The following is an 18,799-nucleotide window of genomic DNA, read 5'->3' as shown; positions in this document are numbered from 1 at the left end:
GCTGCGATAGGCTCCAGCTTCTCAAGACCCTCAACAGGAGAAAATAAATAGATGAATAGTGCCCATTGCAGGCACTGTAAGAAGGCATTTTAAGCCACTTGGTTGTTTTGTCAGTATTTGTACTGTACGTAATGTATATGCTCAATCGTTGGTCGTGAAATACTGTGAGCTAATGTTTACAGCGCAGTACGAATGTGCCGTTTGTTGGCGAGTCATCGCTATTGTTAACAATTACAATTTCAGCATGCTATACGTTACATTACCAACACATACCAAAATTAATTTGAACTCCAAATTGTACAACATTTTCCTAGCTTCAGTTTTAACAAGTTCCACTGTATTATTTTAATGTCATTGTTGCTATTGTTATTGCTATTCTCCTTAAATATTCATGCCGCAGAATGTTATTTCTTTTGTTCATTTATATAGCTGATTTTATCGCTAAAGCACATCATACATTCCAGATAAAACCACGGCAACAAGTTGCCACGTCAAACCAGCTGCATGGACAGCGCTGGAAAACAGACTTACGGCCTCTCGGTCAATGAGTTTTATGCTGTTAAATGTGGGCGAGTTGTGTGCGGGGTGTGAACTTCAAATCTAAATGTGTGAGAGACTCTCCAATGTCAGCGCAGGCTTTTTGTGTAGTTTCTTGTCATGGGCTTTTCATTCTGACGTTTGTTTTGTGGGAACTTGACAAAAGGCATCAATCAGAGCACAAAAGCACAATCATGATCACAAGTTATGAGGTCAGTCATGCGTTGTTGCTGCCAATTTTGCCATTTATATTCATTTAGTTGTTATCAAAAACGAAGCAATCTTATTTCAATCTTACATGCTGAATGTTATGTTTGATATAGTTTAGTTTCGGAGTTGTTGGTCCGTGATATTTGCTGTGCAGACAATTCGAGTTACATCCACATTTGATGTATTTGTTTATTTATTTATTGCACTATTATACATTAATTTAGAGGTGAACTTTTTTTTTCTATGCTTCTAGTAATGAGCTCACGCTGCATGAAGTCCCACAGTCGACATAAACACCAGCAAACAAGGTAGACTGACACATTTTGTCAAACGTACAATCTTCAAGTCATCCAATGAAGCAATGCAATATCTTTTTTTTTAATGTCAAAGGGTGACATCACTTGCATTGTCTGTTTCTATAACTGGTGACACAATTCCTTCTGTTTTCAAATGGCTGCTTTTTAACATAGTGACCAAAATAAAGATTACCCTCTGCACAAAACGGGTTCTACCTTGCCTTGGTGGTTTCTGTCCTCCAAATGATGTCAGTGTGATTACATTTTATAAGAATACTCTGAGAGAATCAAGATCAGTACTACAGTTGCAGCCAGGGTGTGATACTTTTCTGAGTGTGCGAGATGTAGCAAGACTGGGTTGGAAAATGCAGGATTGATTGAAATGTTGGATAAAACAAATCTAGAATCTATGAATCTGCATCTGAACCAACTGAAGTTTATCTTGGATATTTACAAATACTGAATGCATTTACAGTATCGATAGCTCCAGTGTTATATTACAAAGATTCAGGCATTTGTACAACACGTTGGTTTTGAAATAAAACAATCAAGAGAGATTGGCTGGCACTTTGAGGCCATTAGTTCTCCCCGGATGAAGCTCCTGGTCCAGGGTCTGCATCACGACAGGTAAATGCAAATTATACATTTAATGTATATACATCGATAAAGTGTGTTCTTTGATGACAATAAATTTGATGATCGTAATTCTTATTTCACAGGTTTTGCAAAACAACAATCATCCAAATGTGTTTGCTTAGATGTGGTGAAACTAAAAATATCCTAGATACACCGCATACGGATAGTGAGTTGGGATTTGGTTGTACAAAAGACCGTTTTCAGCATTTAAAATAAGTTGAATCATTTGTTTAACCATTTGACAAACCTATCTCTTTAAAATGATTCAGACAATAATGTAAAGATAATGCAAATATGGTATTGTGATATTGGTGTCATTTTTGGTTTTTCTTTTAGTTTTGCTGACAATGAATGTTTACAATAGTCAGTCCACCAGTTAAATGTTCACATTCTCAGTAGCATCCTTGTCCAAGTTGTGCATCCAAGTTTGAAAAATTCAACATTGTGTTTGATTGCCGATTTGGTCGTCCGATTGCTTGGTCGCTCGCTGTCTCGCATGGCATCACAGGTCTGTGGTGCTGAATGCAGGGTTGCTGATACCAACTCTCTGACTGTCCGAGCCCTTTTTCTGGCTCCGCTCGGCTAGGGCCGCACCCAGAGGTTCAATGTACTCGGGTGGCCCGTTATCCTCCAGTTCCTCTTCGTCCTGAATAGGATCCTGATGAGGAGTAGCTATAGCGTTAGACCACTGCATTACTAAAAATGTACAAGTTCAAATGTGTTATTTACCATAACAGGTTTTACATCGTTCTCAGACTTGTTCAAGTCATCACTGTAGTCGAGGGAGTCAAGGCTAGGGATAAAAGCAAATCTAACATCAGTCATGAGAGAAACGAGGTCCGTTTAACATTATTCGTTCTAAATGTAGGACTATGATCACTCATGTCATTGCATTAGCCAATCAGTTCATTTAATCCCACTTCAATCTTAATTCTTTATCATATTATGATATTTTGAACAGTTCAACGCTGCCTGTGCCAAACTTGTGAAAACAGTTTTCAGTTTACCTGACTTTGTCAACATCTGAGCTCTCCTCTTCCAGGTCCAGGACCATGGCTGTGTCAATGTTGAGATTAAGAACTGGGTTTGCCCTAACAATGTCAAAAAAAGATGGCATGGGGTTCAGAATAAGGCACACTTTCAACAGTTCACTGACAATGGCAGATTTATGGATGGTGGTAATGTCTTCTGACCCCTCCATGGTGTACTTGTTTGTCCCTGGCACCATTGGTCCACTTTTATGTTTGTCAGATCCCAACATGGTTGCAGAGTTCATGGCTTTCGCTGCCTTGAGCTTCCTCCTGTAGCTGGAGCGCGAAGAGAGTTGGTGAGCGCAATGCGACGACAGATGGCGGACCAGTGAATGGATAACTGGCTTGTGTAATCTTTATTGTCTAATCTTTATTGCAGACTATGCTCCGTATAAAATAAAAGCATACATGCATAAAAACGGACAAACAAAATAGATTACCCATTAGTTTTTCAAAGTTGGCCCCTACTTACTTTCTGCGAGTGCAAACTAGTGAAGTGACGAGGACAACCAGAACGATTATGAGACCTGCCACGATGCCAATCAGAGTGAATTTCAGAGTTTCTGACTCCTGAGGTTTGACCGATGAACCACCCTGAAACAGAGCACAGCATTTTCATACACGCATCATGTTCATTATTAAATGCATGGAGTTTTCAATGCGTGCTCCTACTTCCTCGAACATTCCAAAAACAAAGCCAATACTTACAATGTACACGAGCCCCAACTCTTCCAGTGCAATTGCATGTTTGGGCTCAGCAATCATCAGCTCCACTTCATTTGACATGAGAGCCGTACCATTTGAATAAAGAAAATACGCCACCATGATTGCACCAACCGAAGCCCTGTGAGAATACAACTCAGCCCGTGCTTTACATTTAAATAATAATAAAAATGCGAAACAATCCCAGAGGGTTTTTGCTGCTTTCGTGATTTCTTTTTTAAAACATTATAGCATCCACGGTATGACTAAATGAACACTTGCACCCTCTACTGGGAAAAAATATCTGTCATTATTCAAGGCCGTTCCCTACTCAATAATTTTAGATGAAGAAAGAGAATAATAGTTCACCTGGATTCTTCAGAAGTGTCTGGCTTGATGGCAATAACCTCAACCATTGCTTTGGTGGCAGATGTAAGCGCCCTGGAAATGAAGAGAGGGCAGATGTTGGCTTCATTGAAAAAAATGAAAAAAATATATATAATCAGTCAACAATTTTGTTTTATTTTGTTTTGTTTTACCCCCACTGACAGAATAACAATCTGGTGCCATTTTCTTTTGAAGAGTGAAATATGATCAACTACAAATTATCCACATACCTGATAATACCGGCCTTATTGTTTTCAACCTCGGTATGCGACTTTCTGAACCGAAGTTCGACTTTATAAGATGCGTCAACTAAGAAAATCTGCAATATTAAAATGGAAGTTTAGAAACCCCGTTTAGCGCATATCGCGTCATATTCTAACAGAGCTGATGGAGGATTCATGACCGAATCACTCACCTCGAGGGTAGTATTGGTGGAAAGGCCACCGGTGTCGGTTGCAGACACTGTTACCAAATATTTCCCTTTCTGAGTGACATCAAGCCCCTCGGTGGTTCTGTAAGAGTAAGTTATTGCAATGTTTGTGAGAAGACCCAAACGGGCTTGCAGAAAAGATCCTGACATTGCACTGTGCACTCACTGAATGATCCCAATGTAAATGTCCTTTTGCTGCGTTGTAACTGCCTCAAACAGAAGCCTTTCACTGCTTGTTTGGTTTTTGATGTCCTCAAATCGCACTTCACTTACTTTAAATTCAAGCTGTGCGTTAACCCCTGTGTCACGATCACTTGCCTAAGAGCAACAAGACATTGGGCAGAATTCCAGTCCATTGAAAAACTTCATTAAACATCTACATTTGTTCAGACTCACTTTGACTCCTCCAACTGATGTCCCCTTGCTTGCAGTCTCGGATACCACAACTAAAAAAGAAAGATCTTATTTTGAGCAATGTTGTTGAATCAAGGTGGTGATTTTTTTTTTTTTTTATGTATATACGATGCAGAGTCCTATAAGCCATTGTGAATACATAAATTGAGGATATTCACTGGTGATAGTGATACTGTATGTTTGACTGAGAGGTAGTCTAACCAACGTCTATGTACTTGAAGACTTGGTGACCGAACCCATCCATGCCCGGAACACCTCACCGGGGAGGCGTCCAAGAGGCATCCAAATCAGCTGCCCCAGCCACCTCATCTGACTCCTCTCAATGCAGAGGAGTAGCGGCTCGACACTGATTCCCTCCTGGATGATCAAGCTTCTCACCCTATCTCAAAGGGAGAGCCCAGACACCCTGCGGAGGAAACGCATTTTGGCCGCTTGTATCCGGGATCTTGTTCTTTGAGTCACGACCCACAGGTCATGCCCATAGGTGAGGGTAGCAACGTAGATCAACTGGTAAATCGAGAGCTTCGCTTTTTGACTTAGCTCCCCCTTTACCACAACGGACCGATACAAAGTCCGCATAAATGCAGACGCTGTACCGATCCGGCTGTCGATCTCCCGCTCCATTCTTCCCTCACTCGTGAACAAGACCCCAGGATGCTTGAACTCCTCCAATTGGGGAAGGATCTCATCCCCGACCTGGAGAGGGCACGCCACCCTTTTCCGACTGAGGACCATAGTCTCGGATTTGGAGGTGCTGATCATTATGATGTTTTATGTTTATTATTTTTATCATTTTTTATATGTGGTTATTTCATCATGACCAATACCACATCGCTAGCTATATTGTATGTCTATTTCTGTTAATGTCGAGTTGAAAAATATATATATGTAAAAGTAGTTTTACCTTTACATTTAATACGCACAACAACAAAAAAACAATAGCTCACCAAAGACAGAATCTGAGAAGATGAATTGTGGGGCATTGTCATTGATGTCTTCAATGTTGATCTCCATTAGTCCTGAAATGTTGCAAAGAAAGTCCCAGTGCAAAGCGACGTTAATGTACGGTATTTAAACTGGACAAATTTCATGCTGTTTGAGTAAATGGGTACACAAACTCCACAAGAATAGAGAAATTTGTACTTTCTCCAGAGCAAGTACGTATAAGAACAATGTTTGTTCTGCAGCACACGTCGCAACTGTCAGCAAGCTTTGGCAGTCTTATGCAATAGACAGTCCTTAGGGCACAATATTCTTGCGACCTCTTTTCATTAATTATTCACCATTTGTGGATCTACTATTAGACAGCTGTCACTTGGGGAATGACATTTACAGTTTCCCATATTATACATTTTCAAATTTGTAACTAACCACGTAATTGTCCTCAGACAACAAATGACAATCAAATCCTGCCGACGTGTTGTGAACAAGCTGCAAAAATCCCGAAACCGGGGTTGCGAGACAAAAATAATGTGATTTTGTTCTCTGAGCCCCCGGGAAGAAACAATAGTACATACAGTAATTGCTATGAGTATGCACAAGAAATGAGTGAGCAGACCTGGAACGACGCTGTTGTTCTCCCCTTTCTCCGTGTACTCATCTATTACATGAGCCTCCATCAGCGCCTGGTCACACAGCTCATAATCCAGAGTGTGTTTGGGATTGACCATCACGTCTCCTGTGGGCTCCAGAATGAACCACTCACAAGGTGAAAGAGAGCCGTTGCATCTGCACTTGAGAGACTCAAACTCATAGATCAGCGAGTGGTTGCCATCTTTATCCCACGCCGTAAATCTCCCGATTGCCTCAGATACTGTCGTGTTTTCTTTCACTTTCGCCAGCTTGGAAGGGAAGAACTCGGGCCTTTCGTCATTCACGTCCAACACATCCACCTCCACCATCACCACTGCCTTTTTCTGTCCCAAATCTGTGGCTTCCACTTGCAGCTCATACTTCTGCCGCGCGCTCTCATAGTCCAGGTCAATGCCCAGGTCCACTGTGATGTTCCCCATGCAAATATGCTCTTCTAGAGTGGTGAGAATCGCGAAACTGTCATAACCTCCAGCAATGATTCGAAGAGATATCCGGTTGAAATCTTTTGTTTGGTCCAAGTCTTCAGCCAGCACGGTCCCCACAAATGCACCTGGTTGCAGGAAAGTGTTAGACCCCGCAGTTATAAACAGTCAAAATTTATCATGCTACGCTCACCTGCTTCTCCTTCTTTGACACTGAATTTGTATGAGGAGCTTTTAAACGCTGGTGCGTTGTCATTTACATCCTGGGATGTATGACATGGAAGAATTGATGTTCACGAGGACTTGCAGCGCAACAAATCATTCCAACTCAGCCCACTGCGAACATACCTCCACATTGATGATAACGCTGACCATGGAGGACAAGGGAGGCGAACCCTTGTCTGTAGCAGTAACGTTGAGCTCAATCTTCCCCTTCAGCTCAGCATCCAAAGCCTCACGGTCCAGTTCAACCTGGTTCGTCAACACTCCAGTACTGTGGTCTATGGTAAAGTTACCACTGTACTTGCTAGGCACTATTGCATACACGATTTGACTGTTTAATGTGCCTGGCTCATCGGCATCAGTCGCCTGATCAAAGTGGAGGAAAATGGACAAACATATCTTTATAGTGAGATGGTGAATTTAGTTGGAACACAGCACTCTAATAGGAAGGACAACTTCAAGACCAGTCAAGATTGATTACTTATTTTGAGTAATCTGTACTGCTCAAAATATGTACATTTCTATGTCCATGGGGATGCTTATGTGTGAACAGATAAAGGCACCTATTAGCCGTTCTTTTTAATCACAAAGTATCACAGAGAGCAATTCCAGGTGCAAGAAAAATAGAAAGTGCTGGTATACCCTGGACAGGTTGCAAGCCAATGACAGGGTACATGTTGACACAAACAGACAAATAACCAAATCAAGGACTTTTTAGTCTTCAATTAAGATAGCATGCATTTTTCTGGAATATGGGAGGAACCCAAAGTACCCACAAAAAATTCACAGAAGCACGAGAAGCGCATGCAAGGTCCACACAAGAATGGTGGAGCCTGGAAACTGATCCATGACCTCTGGACTGTAACTGTAGCTTTAATTTAGAATCGTAAAATTACAGATTTTTACATTAAAACTTTATTTAAAGGACAAAGCACCACAAAAATAATGGATTCACAATGGAATCGCCACAAATAAAAGAAAAACATCATTTGAGAAAACAGTGTATCAAACAAACGGGTTGATTTTGTTGGATAAAACCCCAAATGTACTGCAATTAGTATGTTTTAGAAAGTGAGCAAATAATTGTCACTTACCTCTACTTGAAGTTCAAGCTGTGAACCCTCTTTAACAAACGCCTGATAATATTCCTTGCTGATGACTGGAGGCTGGTCGTTGATGTCGGTCAACAGGAACTCCAGTAATGCGGTGTCAGGCTTGCCATCTGAGTCTTTGGCCTGAAGAGTGGCAGGGTAGAAAGCTCGGACTTCGCGGTCCAACAATGTCTTGTTTTTCACGTAAATCACCCCCGTTTTTTGCTCCACATCAAAATAGGCCCGTCTGGAACAGATACATTGAGGTCAGTGCTGTGAATCAGCAAAAATGAGATGTTTTCTTTGTCCAAGGGAGTGAGGTGAGACATACATGCTTTCTGGATGAAGCGTGTAGGTGATGTTGTCTTGGTCCATTGTGTCAGGATCATCTGCCTGTAAATATATTCATTTATTTATTTATTTTTACTAGACCTATCTTACATGAAGATTTCAGCTCAAAGGACTTACGGTGATGGTAGCCACCACGGTGCCAACGTCAGAGTGCTCAGGCACTTTTAAGTTTAGGTAACTATCCTTTGGGAACTTGGGATTGTTGTCATTGATGTCTATTATGGTAATAGTAACTGTGGCAGTGGAGACAAAGCTGATTTCTTCTGGATCGCTGGCAATCACCTGCGTCATGATACAGTCAACATCTTATTTCAAATATGACGGTCAAAATTATATGCAACAAATTTATTTTGCTAATTCCTAATTTAATTCCTAATTTAAGTGCAAACGATATTTTCATGCAGTTGAAAATATTAAAATGTGACTAAATCTTTGCTTGTAAAGTTTTTTGTTTTTTTTTAATAATGGCAGTTTGACTCTCGGTTTTCCTTTTCCATTTTCCAAGCCGCTTATCCTCATGAGAGTCGCAGGAGTGCCAAAGCTTATGCCAGCTAACGTTGGGCAAAAGGCAGACAACACCCTGAACTGGTCGCCAGTCAGTCACAGGGCACCTATCGACACTGTCACTGAGCTGCCCGCGCCAAAGTCAGCCGTGTGTACCACTATACCATCGGGATCATCTTATTAGGTTTCATGGTACTGCTTTGTATTTTTTATTCAGTAAAATGAAATATTTTGAGGCTCAACTTTGGAGGGGGTGTATTATATTCAAGAGCAGGGGTGTTCAATGCGTCGATCGTGATCGAGGCAGTCTTGGTCGACGGGACGGGGTGCCAAAAAAAAAAAAAAAAAAAAACCTCAGCCAATGTTCCCTGTAAACTGCACGTGTGCGAAATTGTGCACCGCTGATGCAGTCTCTTCACAGATATTCCTCGTTGCACACACAAAAAAAAAATCAAATGCAAGTTGAAAGTATAACATACAGCTATTCAGTTTGTGGCATTTTGCAATGTGATTCAATGAGTGAGGGATGACTAGTTGCTACATCCAATGGCACAATTCACATACGTACTGAAAAAAAATGAAAAGAAGAAGCCACTGGTTTCTCTTAAGGCAGCATACGGAACTTTCTCTAACAACGACCGCTGCTCCGCCACACTCTTTTTCCTAGTTTACCTTACACCCGCCCCCCCCATCCCAGCTCTTAAAGACGTACATTCATAATTACAAATGTTACAGTACTTACGCAGACCATCAATGTGTTTTATAATGATAGCGTCCATCACCGCTGCTTTAGTTAGCAACACAGTTTGGGCAACGTAGAGCAAAGACGAACTAGATATGCTGCTTATGTTTACTTTTGGTATTAATGGAGAACGTTAAAAAAGAAATGCTGTTGTTTTAAGAGGCAATGACTGTCGGAGTATATGAATAATCGAAGAAAAAGCGGTTAAACTGGACGAGATTTTCTATTTTCCGAGTGGGAAAGGTCTGGTCTGAAGCCAAAGTAGAAAGTGCAGGATAAGATGGTGTGTAATTTTAAAATTCCACAATGGCACAGCCTGATCCAGGATGAAAGCACAGACAATACAGTGCACAAAAAGCCAATTCTGTATATTAAATATACATATAGATTTACATAGAGTATAATTTATCACATAACATTAATAACATAACATTGAGAGCATCATCACACCCCAATCCCCCAGCGCCCCCCAGCCTCGGTAGCTCGCTGGCTACGTGAAAAGTAGATCTTGGGGTAAAAAAGACTGGGCACCCCTGCTCAAGAGTGTATTATAAATGAAAGATCAAGGTAATTGTCAAAGGATCTAACAGCATAGTAGTAAAATTGACTAGCGTAAAACAATCCTATTTGAGACTATGTTTATTTAGCATATATGGCTAAAGAGTTTGGTCGGGGGGTTGTCCCTTGACAGAAAGGTTGGTGAATCAAATCCTGGCACCGAATGTCTCCTGTTGAAGTGTCCTTTGGCAAGATGCTGAACCCTAAATTGCTCCAACTAGGATATGTTAGTTATTGTTTCCCAATCCAACAATTCTTTTTCATCCCAACCTTTATGAATTACTCTGACATTGTACGTTAAAGCATTGCTGGGAGATTTTACTATTTAAACGTCCATTCAAATTTCTCTGTCGTCATCATTTATTTCTTTCGTACTCGTCTTACCTCAACAACCATTTGCTCCGTGTCTTCGTAATCCAGTTTTTGTGGCTCTTTGACCAAAAGTTGAACAACGCTGTCAAACGTGGAAGATTTCGGCTCGACAGAAAACACGTCTTTGTCTGGTCCCTCCAGAGTCAGTTGAATGCTTTTAATCTATGAGAGGACAAAACGGAACCATCACCACAATTCTGAGTGACATGTCCTATAGGACGTTATTACCTTATCTGCATCTTTGACCATCATGTTAACGGGCACAGTTCCCAGCGAGTGCTCTTTTATGTCCACTTTAAATTGACTTGCTTTGTCGCAGGTTTGCAGCTCTCCTGAGCCTTCACATTTGTAAAACTCTGGTTTGTTGTCAATAATGTCAATTATGTTGATGTGTACTGGTGCCATGGTGCTGGCATATACCCCGTGGATGTTTGGCTGGGACTCGGTTGCCTAAAGTCACAAAGCATATGGACATATTCTAGATTATCAAACTCATAATGGTAATGAGAGGTCTTGGAATTTCTATCATGTTCCTAAAAACTTTAAACCTATACCTTGATGGTCAGGATAACATTATCACCAATTTTTTCTCTGTCGATTATGGAAGCCACAGAAATAAGGCCATCATTCATTGAAATTTTAAACAACCCATCTGCAGTGGATTCTGTCAGTCATGGGGAGAACAATACATATATTTAACTCTTCTTCATTGTCAGCAAAGAGTGATATTTTTTTTCAACCTCACTTTCAATGCTGTAGATGATCTTGTCATTGATTTGAGTGTCTTGGTCTATGGCTGTCACTGTGTAAACAGGAGAGTCCTAGTAAAAAATAAAAAAAGAGAGAGCAAATCTTTCACCTTGAAAGGGAACACCACAGTCCGAGATGCATATGCTGATGAGCAGGAACTTACCACCGCAGAATTTTCCTCGACACTCTGAATATAGGGTAGGCCCAAAAATTTGGGGTCGAGATCCGGGACGTCCAAAACGGTAATAACGGAATAAGCAATGCTTGAGAAATAATTTGTCTCGTTGTAATAACATCTGCCACCGCCGTCCTGTAATGGGAAATAACAAAGGTTAAATTTATGATGTAGCCTAAATGTTGCTCTGCTTTGAAAAAAAATTGAGTTATTTTTGGGCTGGTGAAGTTAAATTATTCTTTACTAAAACATCACTAGCCGGCACGGTGGATCAGCTGGTAAAGCGTTGGCCTCACAGTTCTGAAGTCCCGGGTTCAATCCCGGCCACGCCTGTGTGGAGTTTGCATGTTCTCCCCGTGCCTGCGTGGGTTTTCTCCCGGCACTCCGGTTTTCTCCCACAACCCAAAAACGTGCAACATTAATTGGACACTCTAAATTGGCCCTAAGTGTGATTGTGAGCGTGACTATTTGTCTCCTGCGATTGGCTGGCAACCAGCTCAGGGTGGCCCCGCCGCCTGCCCGTTGACAGCTGGGATAGGCTCCAGCACTCCCCGTGACACTTGTGAGGATAAGCGGCTAAGAAAATGGATGGAGGGATGTATGGCTGGATAGATGGATTAAAGATCACAGTCATGGTCATGGTTGCAAAAAAAAAAAAAAAAAAAAAAAACAGCGTGAATTATTCCACACTGGCAATCAATTAGATGAAAGGGGTCGTCTGATCCCAACCAAATATGGACAAAGCGGAAACAAAATTGGGTCAAACACTAGTAATTGTCGGTGGGGGCTTTTCTGTACAGTCGTATGACAAATCCAAACACCTGCTTGGAACATTCCACAGGTGAACACATCTATTGGAAAGGCTGAGTTATTAAAAGGTGACAGTTTAAGAACATTTCCCTATGTATAATTACATTTCACATTGTTTTGGGTAAACTTGGACATCATGTCCTCCGGGCCAAAAAGGAAAAGGACCATCTGGACCGTTATCGGCACAAAGTTCAAAGGTCAGCATATGTGAATATGGGTTGGGGGTTTTATTTTCCTGAGGCGTGAGTAACTTGCACATCTGCGAAGAGCTTTGTACCGCATTATGAAGTACGAGAAAGAACCACAGTGAATCCGGACTGCTAATCGACTAAAGTTGCACTTGAACCAAGAACCGGAAAGACTTCCACCTCCAAAACTTCAACAATTAATATCTTCAGCTCATGGACTTTTTTAAAAATAAAGGTGATGTAACAGAGTGGGAAACATTCCCCTGTTCCAATTTCATGGCTTTGACTCTTGTCATGCTGCTCTAGAGGTGGAAAAATGCAATGGTGAGCATAGAAATTGAAATTGGACTTATTTGTATGTATGGAGTAGTGGAGGACAGCATGCACGGATGGAATGTAGTACAAACGTTTGTGTCCTTGCCGCTCACTATTAGTCGACATAATTAGAGCAATTAAGGCTCCACTGTAAACATGGCACAAAGCTTCTCTAGAATTCCTTTGCTTCCTTTAGGGAAGACAATCCAACTCATTGTATGAATACTCACTGTTGCATTGATGCTCAGCCGATAAGTATTCAGTTCAGTGTAATTTAGCTGCCCGGTCAAAGTGACATGACCGGTTGTGGGAGCGATATCAAATAGTTTCGATCCGTGGCTCGGGGTAACCTGGAAAATCAAGTGTCATAATTCAATTAAGTTGATGGAAACCTGTATAATAACATTATTGTTATTATGATACTCACATCAGCAATGCTGTATTTAACCTGACCACCTGTTGAAATATCCTCGTCAGTGGCCACCGCTTGAAACAAAGTTGTACCTAGTGGAGTATTCTAAGAAACAGGATGGATCAGGAAAAAAAATATCAACTTATACTTGCATACAGTATATTTTTAACGTAGTGATTGATCAGGGCTATAATAATTAGTGCCTCTCTGCTTACATAATAGATGATTGGTGAAAATCAGTTACTGTATCATGCTGTGTGATTCAAGTATTGGAGACACCGGGCAGCTATAGGTATCTTTATTGTCATAAAAAGATGATGAATAACAATAAATCAATTTATGAAGTGGATAAAAGAGCTCTGACAAACCTCTTTCACTGCGACGTCAAAATTAGACTCATGAAAGGTGGGTTTATTGTCATTGGCTTCCTTTAAAACTATGCTTATATTTTTCTCCGGCTGAAAAACAATACGGAATACACTCCTTAATGTACAGTAGTAGGAGGCTGATATAAAGTAATGTAAATGATCAGATCCACTTACATAATGGTGACCATCTGAAACGGTAACTCCAAGTGGTAATAAATCATTAGTCTGGAGGGGGGGGTTATAAAGCGCATTTATTATAAAACCCAATATGAATTTCATTTTGAGTCAGAGGATTTTTGAAAAACCAACTCCGAACCTCTCTATCGAGCCTTCTTGAAACCGTCACATCTCCGGTCTTGCTGTCAACACTGAAGTATAAAGCATTTTCCCCAAAGAGCAAGTATGTCAATGCGTCATTATCTTTATCTGTTGCGTTTATTTTGAATGCGTGGGCACCTACGGAGACATCACAGTTCATAGTTAGTCGGGCAATTGTATCCGAACCGTACCGGAACATCACGGAAGCAGAACTACCTTTTGGTGTGTCTTCACACACTTTAGCAAGATTTGTGTGTATTATCGGACTGCTCTTTGCTGTAAGAAAAAAAAAATAGATGTATAAATATATTAAAATTCTCAAGTCTGGTATACACTGTAAAGTGACCAAGATAAATAAGTTAATAAACGGATACACACCATTGATCAAGGTGATGACACACAACAGCAGGAAGGATGCAGGGATCCACTCCATAACTGTGAAAATGAAATCAAAATAATGAAGCTCCTGAGGAAATACAAGAATACCGTCTTTTAAAGACCCCGTAAAGTAATTTCAGAATAATAATTTCAATTAGCCATACGTCTTTCAATGCTTGCTGAAAACCTCTGCAAATATCGGTAACAATGTACTGAATTGTGGAGGATGTATACTCTAAAGTTGATGATGATGATGTTTTTCATCATTTCAGTTTTTGGTGTAGTGGTACACCCACGCCTGCCTTTGGTCCGATCAGCGTGGGATCGATTCCCGCTCAGTGATGGTCTCGATATCTGCCCTGCGACTGACTGGCGACCAGTTCAGTGTGTAGGCTGCCTTTCGCCCGAAGCTAGCTGGGATAGGCTCCAGCTTTCCCGCAACCCTTGTGAGGATAAGTGGCTTGGATAATGACATGACATGACATGACATGACATGACATCATTTCAATTTTCTTAATTTTGCGGGGCCCATTGACACACTTGGGTCCAGCATGGGTCTGCTGGACTGCCAGGGGTCCCACAAAGGCTTTGGGTCCTGGGACACCGCATTAGTCCCCACCCTAACCGTTTGACACCCCTGAACACACCCAAAGCGTTTGAGAGTGGGGACAATGGCTTGAAAAATAGAAAATCCAAATCTTTACTGACTTAAGGAGTTTTAAAATGGACAGAAAGCATGTTTGCCAAGCACGACGGAATTATTAGCTTTGTTTGAATTGAATGAATTCAGTTGAATTGATGGTAATATAACTCTGTCCCTGAAAACTCAAATTGATTGCTACCAGAGCAATAATAGCGTTTTAGAGGTAAAATAATTTCAGTTCATCTTTGGCAAATTCAGTTGGATTCACTTTAGTCTTTATTTCAGACCCAGTGGTATCCATATCCACGAGTAAAGAAAAACAAAAAACAAAATTGATAATAATTGAAACAATGTCATATATATATATATATATATATAAATAACTAAATAATGATTCTTGCTGACCAATTACAATTTCATTATATTTATTTGAGTAACTTTGTGATCAGACTGACTGCATAGACAATATTCCAAAATTAATTTGAACCACCAGCTCACATTTTAATTATAAAACCCGAAATCCGACTTACCTGGCGACATGGACGGAAGGCTCTTCTCCCTCTGACGTTATGAGGGGACTTTTGGCTCGTGTTCCTTCAAGTGATAACCGTCTATAAATATAAATGATTAACATAAAAGAGCCAGTGGCACGCCAGCAAGTCCTCCTCCTTGAGCGCCGGGTCAGTGCAAACAGTTTTCCGCTGTTGTTTTCTCTCACACATTCGTGGGAGGGAACTCGTGTCAGACAGGCCCTGTCAGCAGGACTGCATAGCCTGGTTCCATACTGGGTTTCCAGAGTCCAGTGCCGAAGCACCCCCAACAAAATGACTGCCCTGGTCCAACCCAATGGGAACTTGGCATCGCATCATTCAAGCGTGCTGGTGAAGCACTTTTCAGAAAACCTCCCTAATGAGCTCTTCCTAATAAAGCAGACCCCCACCACCACCATCCTTCCCTCCAGGCCCCCAATTAAAGAGCTTCAAATAAATCATCTTCGCACATACACACTGGCTTCATTCATAAGCCATATTCTGCTTCAAAACAAAAGCGCAGGGTTTTATGTCAAGAAAATGACATCTTTTCAATTGAAAAATATTCATACCGGCAACGGTACGGTTCTAGCTGGAAATGATGCAATAATGACAAATTACCAAATATTATCGATGAAGTTGTCACAAATGATTTAGTTCTCAAAACCTGAACACTCGATATTTTAAACGTGTAATTTATTTTCAAAATACTGGATAAGACTCGATATATTATACTAGAAGTTACCAGAATCCTTTAGAATCTTTCATCAGTGATGAAATCAGGCATATGAATAAGTTACAATAGTTGAAGTAATTCCATGACCCTGGTAAGGATAAGCGGCTAAGAAAATGGATGGATGGATGGATAGTTGAAGTAAATACTAAATAAATGTTAAAAAAATTGAACTCTGACTGTTTTTAATCATATCTGTGCCACAATATTTTTTGGTGTTTTGGTATTTTCTCATCATTTTTCTCTAGTAAAAACTCTTTCAAGTGACAATATTTCATTTGAAATCAAACTTAGTCACAGGAATTCATTATGTTGCATTAGCTCTCTTTGAAATTTGAATTTGAAACCAAGATTGCTTGTTTACCTCAGATGGGGGTTGGCATAAAAATGATACAGTTTATGTTTCCTGGGGTTATTTGCAAATTAGAATAATACACTGACAATGAGGAGCAAGACAAGAAATATGGATGACAGGTGTTCCCATGTTGTCCCCTTAATCTTATCCACTAGACTTTGGTTTATGACTTTTGGGTGCCACACCTGTTCAAGCAATAGAAATACAAATTAAAAGGGCGTGACGGCAATAAAGCACTGCCCAAGTCCTTCCTGTAAATCGGAACACAATGTTTCCATTTTTGAAACTGACCTCATTGGTGATTTGATTTAAAAACAAAATCAACACAGACACTTAACAAGGCACTTCCATTGAAATGAAACAAAAATATGCTATTTCAAAACATCAAAATGTACTATGTGAAGCAAACTTGTTTGTCCAAGTTGATGCTAGTATTCGTCTCTTTTATGACTTTTAGCTCACATTTTTTGGGGGGACGGATTGTATCCCCTTTTCACTTCCCCACCATAATTACAGTATACATGTTCCCTCCATCGTGAGGCAACAATGATGGGTCCAATCCTTTTCGGCTCCCCTTAAATGTCCGATCTACAGTCCAAAGGCCAGCCACACTATAGAGGAAACCCATTTCAAGATTTCTCCAATGTGCAAAATAACAAACTTTTATTTAATACGCGGCCCACTCGGCCCTGGTCCGCCTGAGCCACAAAGCTGTTTTCTTGTCTTAAGTTTCTCAACAGCTCTTTGACTCTGCAACTGTTACTGGAAAAGCAATATTCTTATATATTTTGTAAGACAACATAGTACATGAGGCAAAAACAAATGACAATGAATGAATTCATGCGGAATCAGAAAATTCTTTCAACATTGAAATTCCAACGCAGCTGGAAATCTTTTACTGTCTCTACTCAACTACAGTACGACAATATCAGGCAATTTTGTTCAAATAATACCTGCTCTGGTAAGAACAGATATTATTGGATATCTGTGGAGGATCATTTGAATTTCTGTATTCATGATTTATTTAGCTATCACTTATTATTAATATATCACTGCATAGTGCATACATAATCACTGTGTACTGTACTGTATGTAATATTAGTGATTCTCCAGATGGCATTGTGAGTACCACTAGTGGTACATGGGCTCTCTCTAGTGGTATGGGACAGAATCAATGAATAAATAGTATTCACAACATAACAGAAAATTAACATTTAAAACATGATGTACAGTTAAAAATTAGAATGAAGCTTGTAGCAAAACGCCAGTTCAAAACATTTTAAAAGGCCAGTATAGTACATTGTTTACATTTAATGTGCAGTACACATTTTACTCTTTGAGTAAAGTACATTTTGGTTTCTCTATTCATATTTAACATTTATTTTTTAATAACTGTTTCTAAAAAATGTCATACTCAACTTAATACATTTCATTGAATCATTTTATAAGTAGGTTTTTATTAGATTTCTGAAAAAATCAATTATTCATGTTCAAACTAATTACAATAATCACTATACTTTTTAGGAATTAAACCTCTTTTTTGATGAACACTGAGGCTTATTACTGTAATATTTTTTCATTATTATTTTGGTCATTATGTGGTACTCGGGGGAGATAAGTATGTTTTAAAGTGGCACTTGATGTAAACATTTCAAATGTTTAAATGATCAGTAAATAAGGATGGAAATCAAGGTATTTGAAGAAGCAAAATTAAATCTCTACAACATAGATTTTTTTTAAAACAAATAGTTAAGTGGGGAAATTAATACAAAATGGGTAAGTGATCATTAAAACGGCGGCACAGTGGATCAGCTGGTAAAGCGTTGGCCTCACAGTTCTGAGGTCCTGGGTTCAATCCCGGCCACGTCCGCATGGAGTTTGCATGTTCTCCTCGTGCCTGCGTGGGTTTTCTCCCGGCACTCCGGTTTCCTCCCACATCCCAAAAACGTGCAACATTAATTGGACACTCTAAATTGGCCCTAAGTGGGATTGTGTGAGTGACTATTTGTCTCCTGCGATTGGATGACAACCAGTTAAGGGTGTCCCTGCCTCCTGCCGGTTGACATCTGGGATAGGCTCCAGCACTCCCCGTGACCCTTGTGAGGATAAGCGGCTAAGAACATGGATGGATGATGATTATTAAAAATAGAAGTGAAGCGAAATACACGTTTTTGAACGCATCTGATTATTTTAACAGCGTCGAGCTTTTTTTATTATTATTTTTGAATGTATTGAAAGATACACCATAAACTCTATTTTAGCAACCAAAATATTCGTGCGTACTGTATTACTTCTTTTAGTTAAGGAAGTGCAGGATGAGGAAGAG

The 18,799-nt window shown here is 40.1% G+C and overlaps 1 protein-coding gene across 2 annotated transcripts; it reads right to left on the bottom strand.

The window, feature by feature from the left end:
- Positions 1-365: 365 nt before the first annotated feature.
- On the bottom strand, positions 366-15,468 carry cdhr2 (cadherin related family member 2). Of its 2 annotated transcripts, XM_061835945.1 has the most exons (31): positions 15,386-15,466; positions 14,213-14,269; positions 14,051-14,110; positions 13,833-13,972; positions 13,691-13,741; positions 13,517-13,606; positions 13,164-13,253; positions 12,967-13,086; positions 11,412-11,558; positions 11,244-11,319; positions 11,053-11,162; positions 10,727-10,948; positions 10,511-10,660; positions 8,440-8,604; positions 8,303-8,364; positions 7,975-8,218; positions 7,007-7,246; positions 6,852-6,921; positions 6,202-6,786; positions 5,591-5,662; positions 4,626-4,675; positions 4,396-4,547; positions 4,215-4,311; positions 4,030-4,118; positions 3,782-3,853; positions 3,419-3,554; positions 3,183-3,304; positions 2,873-2,986; positions 2,687-2,770; positions 2,409-2,472; positions 366-2,337 (listed from the first exon to the last, which is right to left on the bottom strand). In XM_061835945.1, exons 1-31 carry the CDS (start codon positions 15,393-15,395, stop codon positions 2,182-2,184), a joined length of 3,897 nt encoding a protein of 1,298 aa, XP_061691929.1. In that variant the 5' UTR covers positions 15,396-15,466; the 3' UTR covers positions 366-2,181. The 2 variants fall into 2 exon arrangements, with proteins under 2 accessions (XP_061691929.1, XP_061691930.1); XM_061835946.1 differs by lacking the exons at positions 366-2,337; positions 2,409-2,472; positions 2,687-2,770; positions 2,873-2,986 and having other exon boundaries at positions 3,419-3,483; positions 15,386-15,468.
- Positions 15,469-18,799: the final 3,331 nt, after the last annotated feature.

Source organism: Syngnathoides biaculeatus, chromosome 11, assembly GCF_019802595.1.
Source record: "Syngnathoides biaculeatus isolate LvHL_M chromosome 11, ASM1980259v1, whole genome shotgun sequence".
Taxonomy (NCBI): Eukaryota; Metazoa; Chordata; class Actinopteri; order Syngnathiformes; family Syngnathidae; genus Syngnathoides; species Syngnathoides biaculeatus.
The sequence above is the reverse complement of the archived record's forward strand: the minus strand, read 5'-3'. Positions and strand labels throughout refer to the sequence as shown.

Excerpts from the sequence above, each read along its gene's own strand:
- cdhr2 (XM_061835945.1), bottom strand. Across the intron at positions 13,607-13,690 it reads TTTCAGATGGTCACCATTAT|CCGGAGAAAAATATAAGCAT; the intron begins GTAAGTGGATCT and ends ATTGTTTTTCAG. Across the intron at positions 13,087-13,163 it reads TTAAATACAGCATTGCTGAT|GTTACCCCGAGCCACGGATC; the intron begins GTGAGTATCATA and ends TTGATTTTCCAG.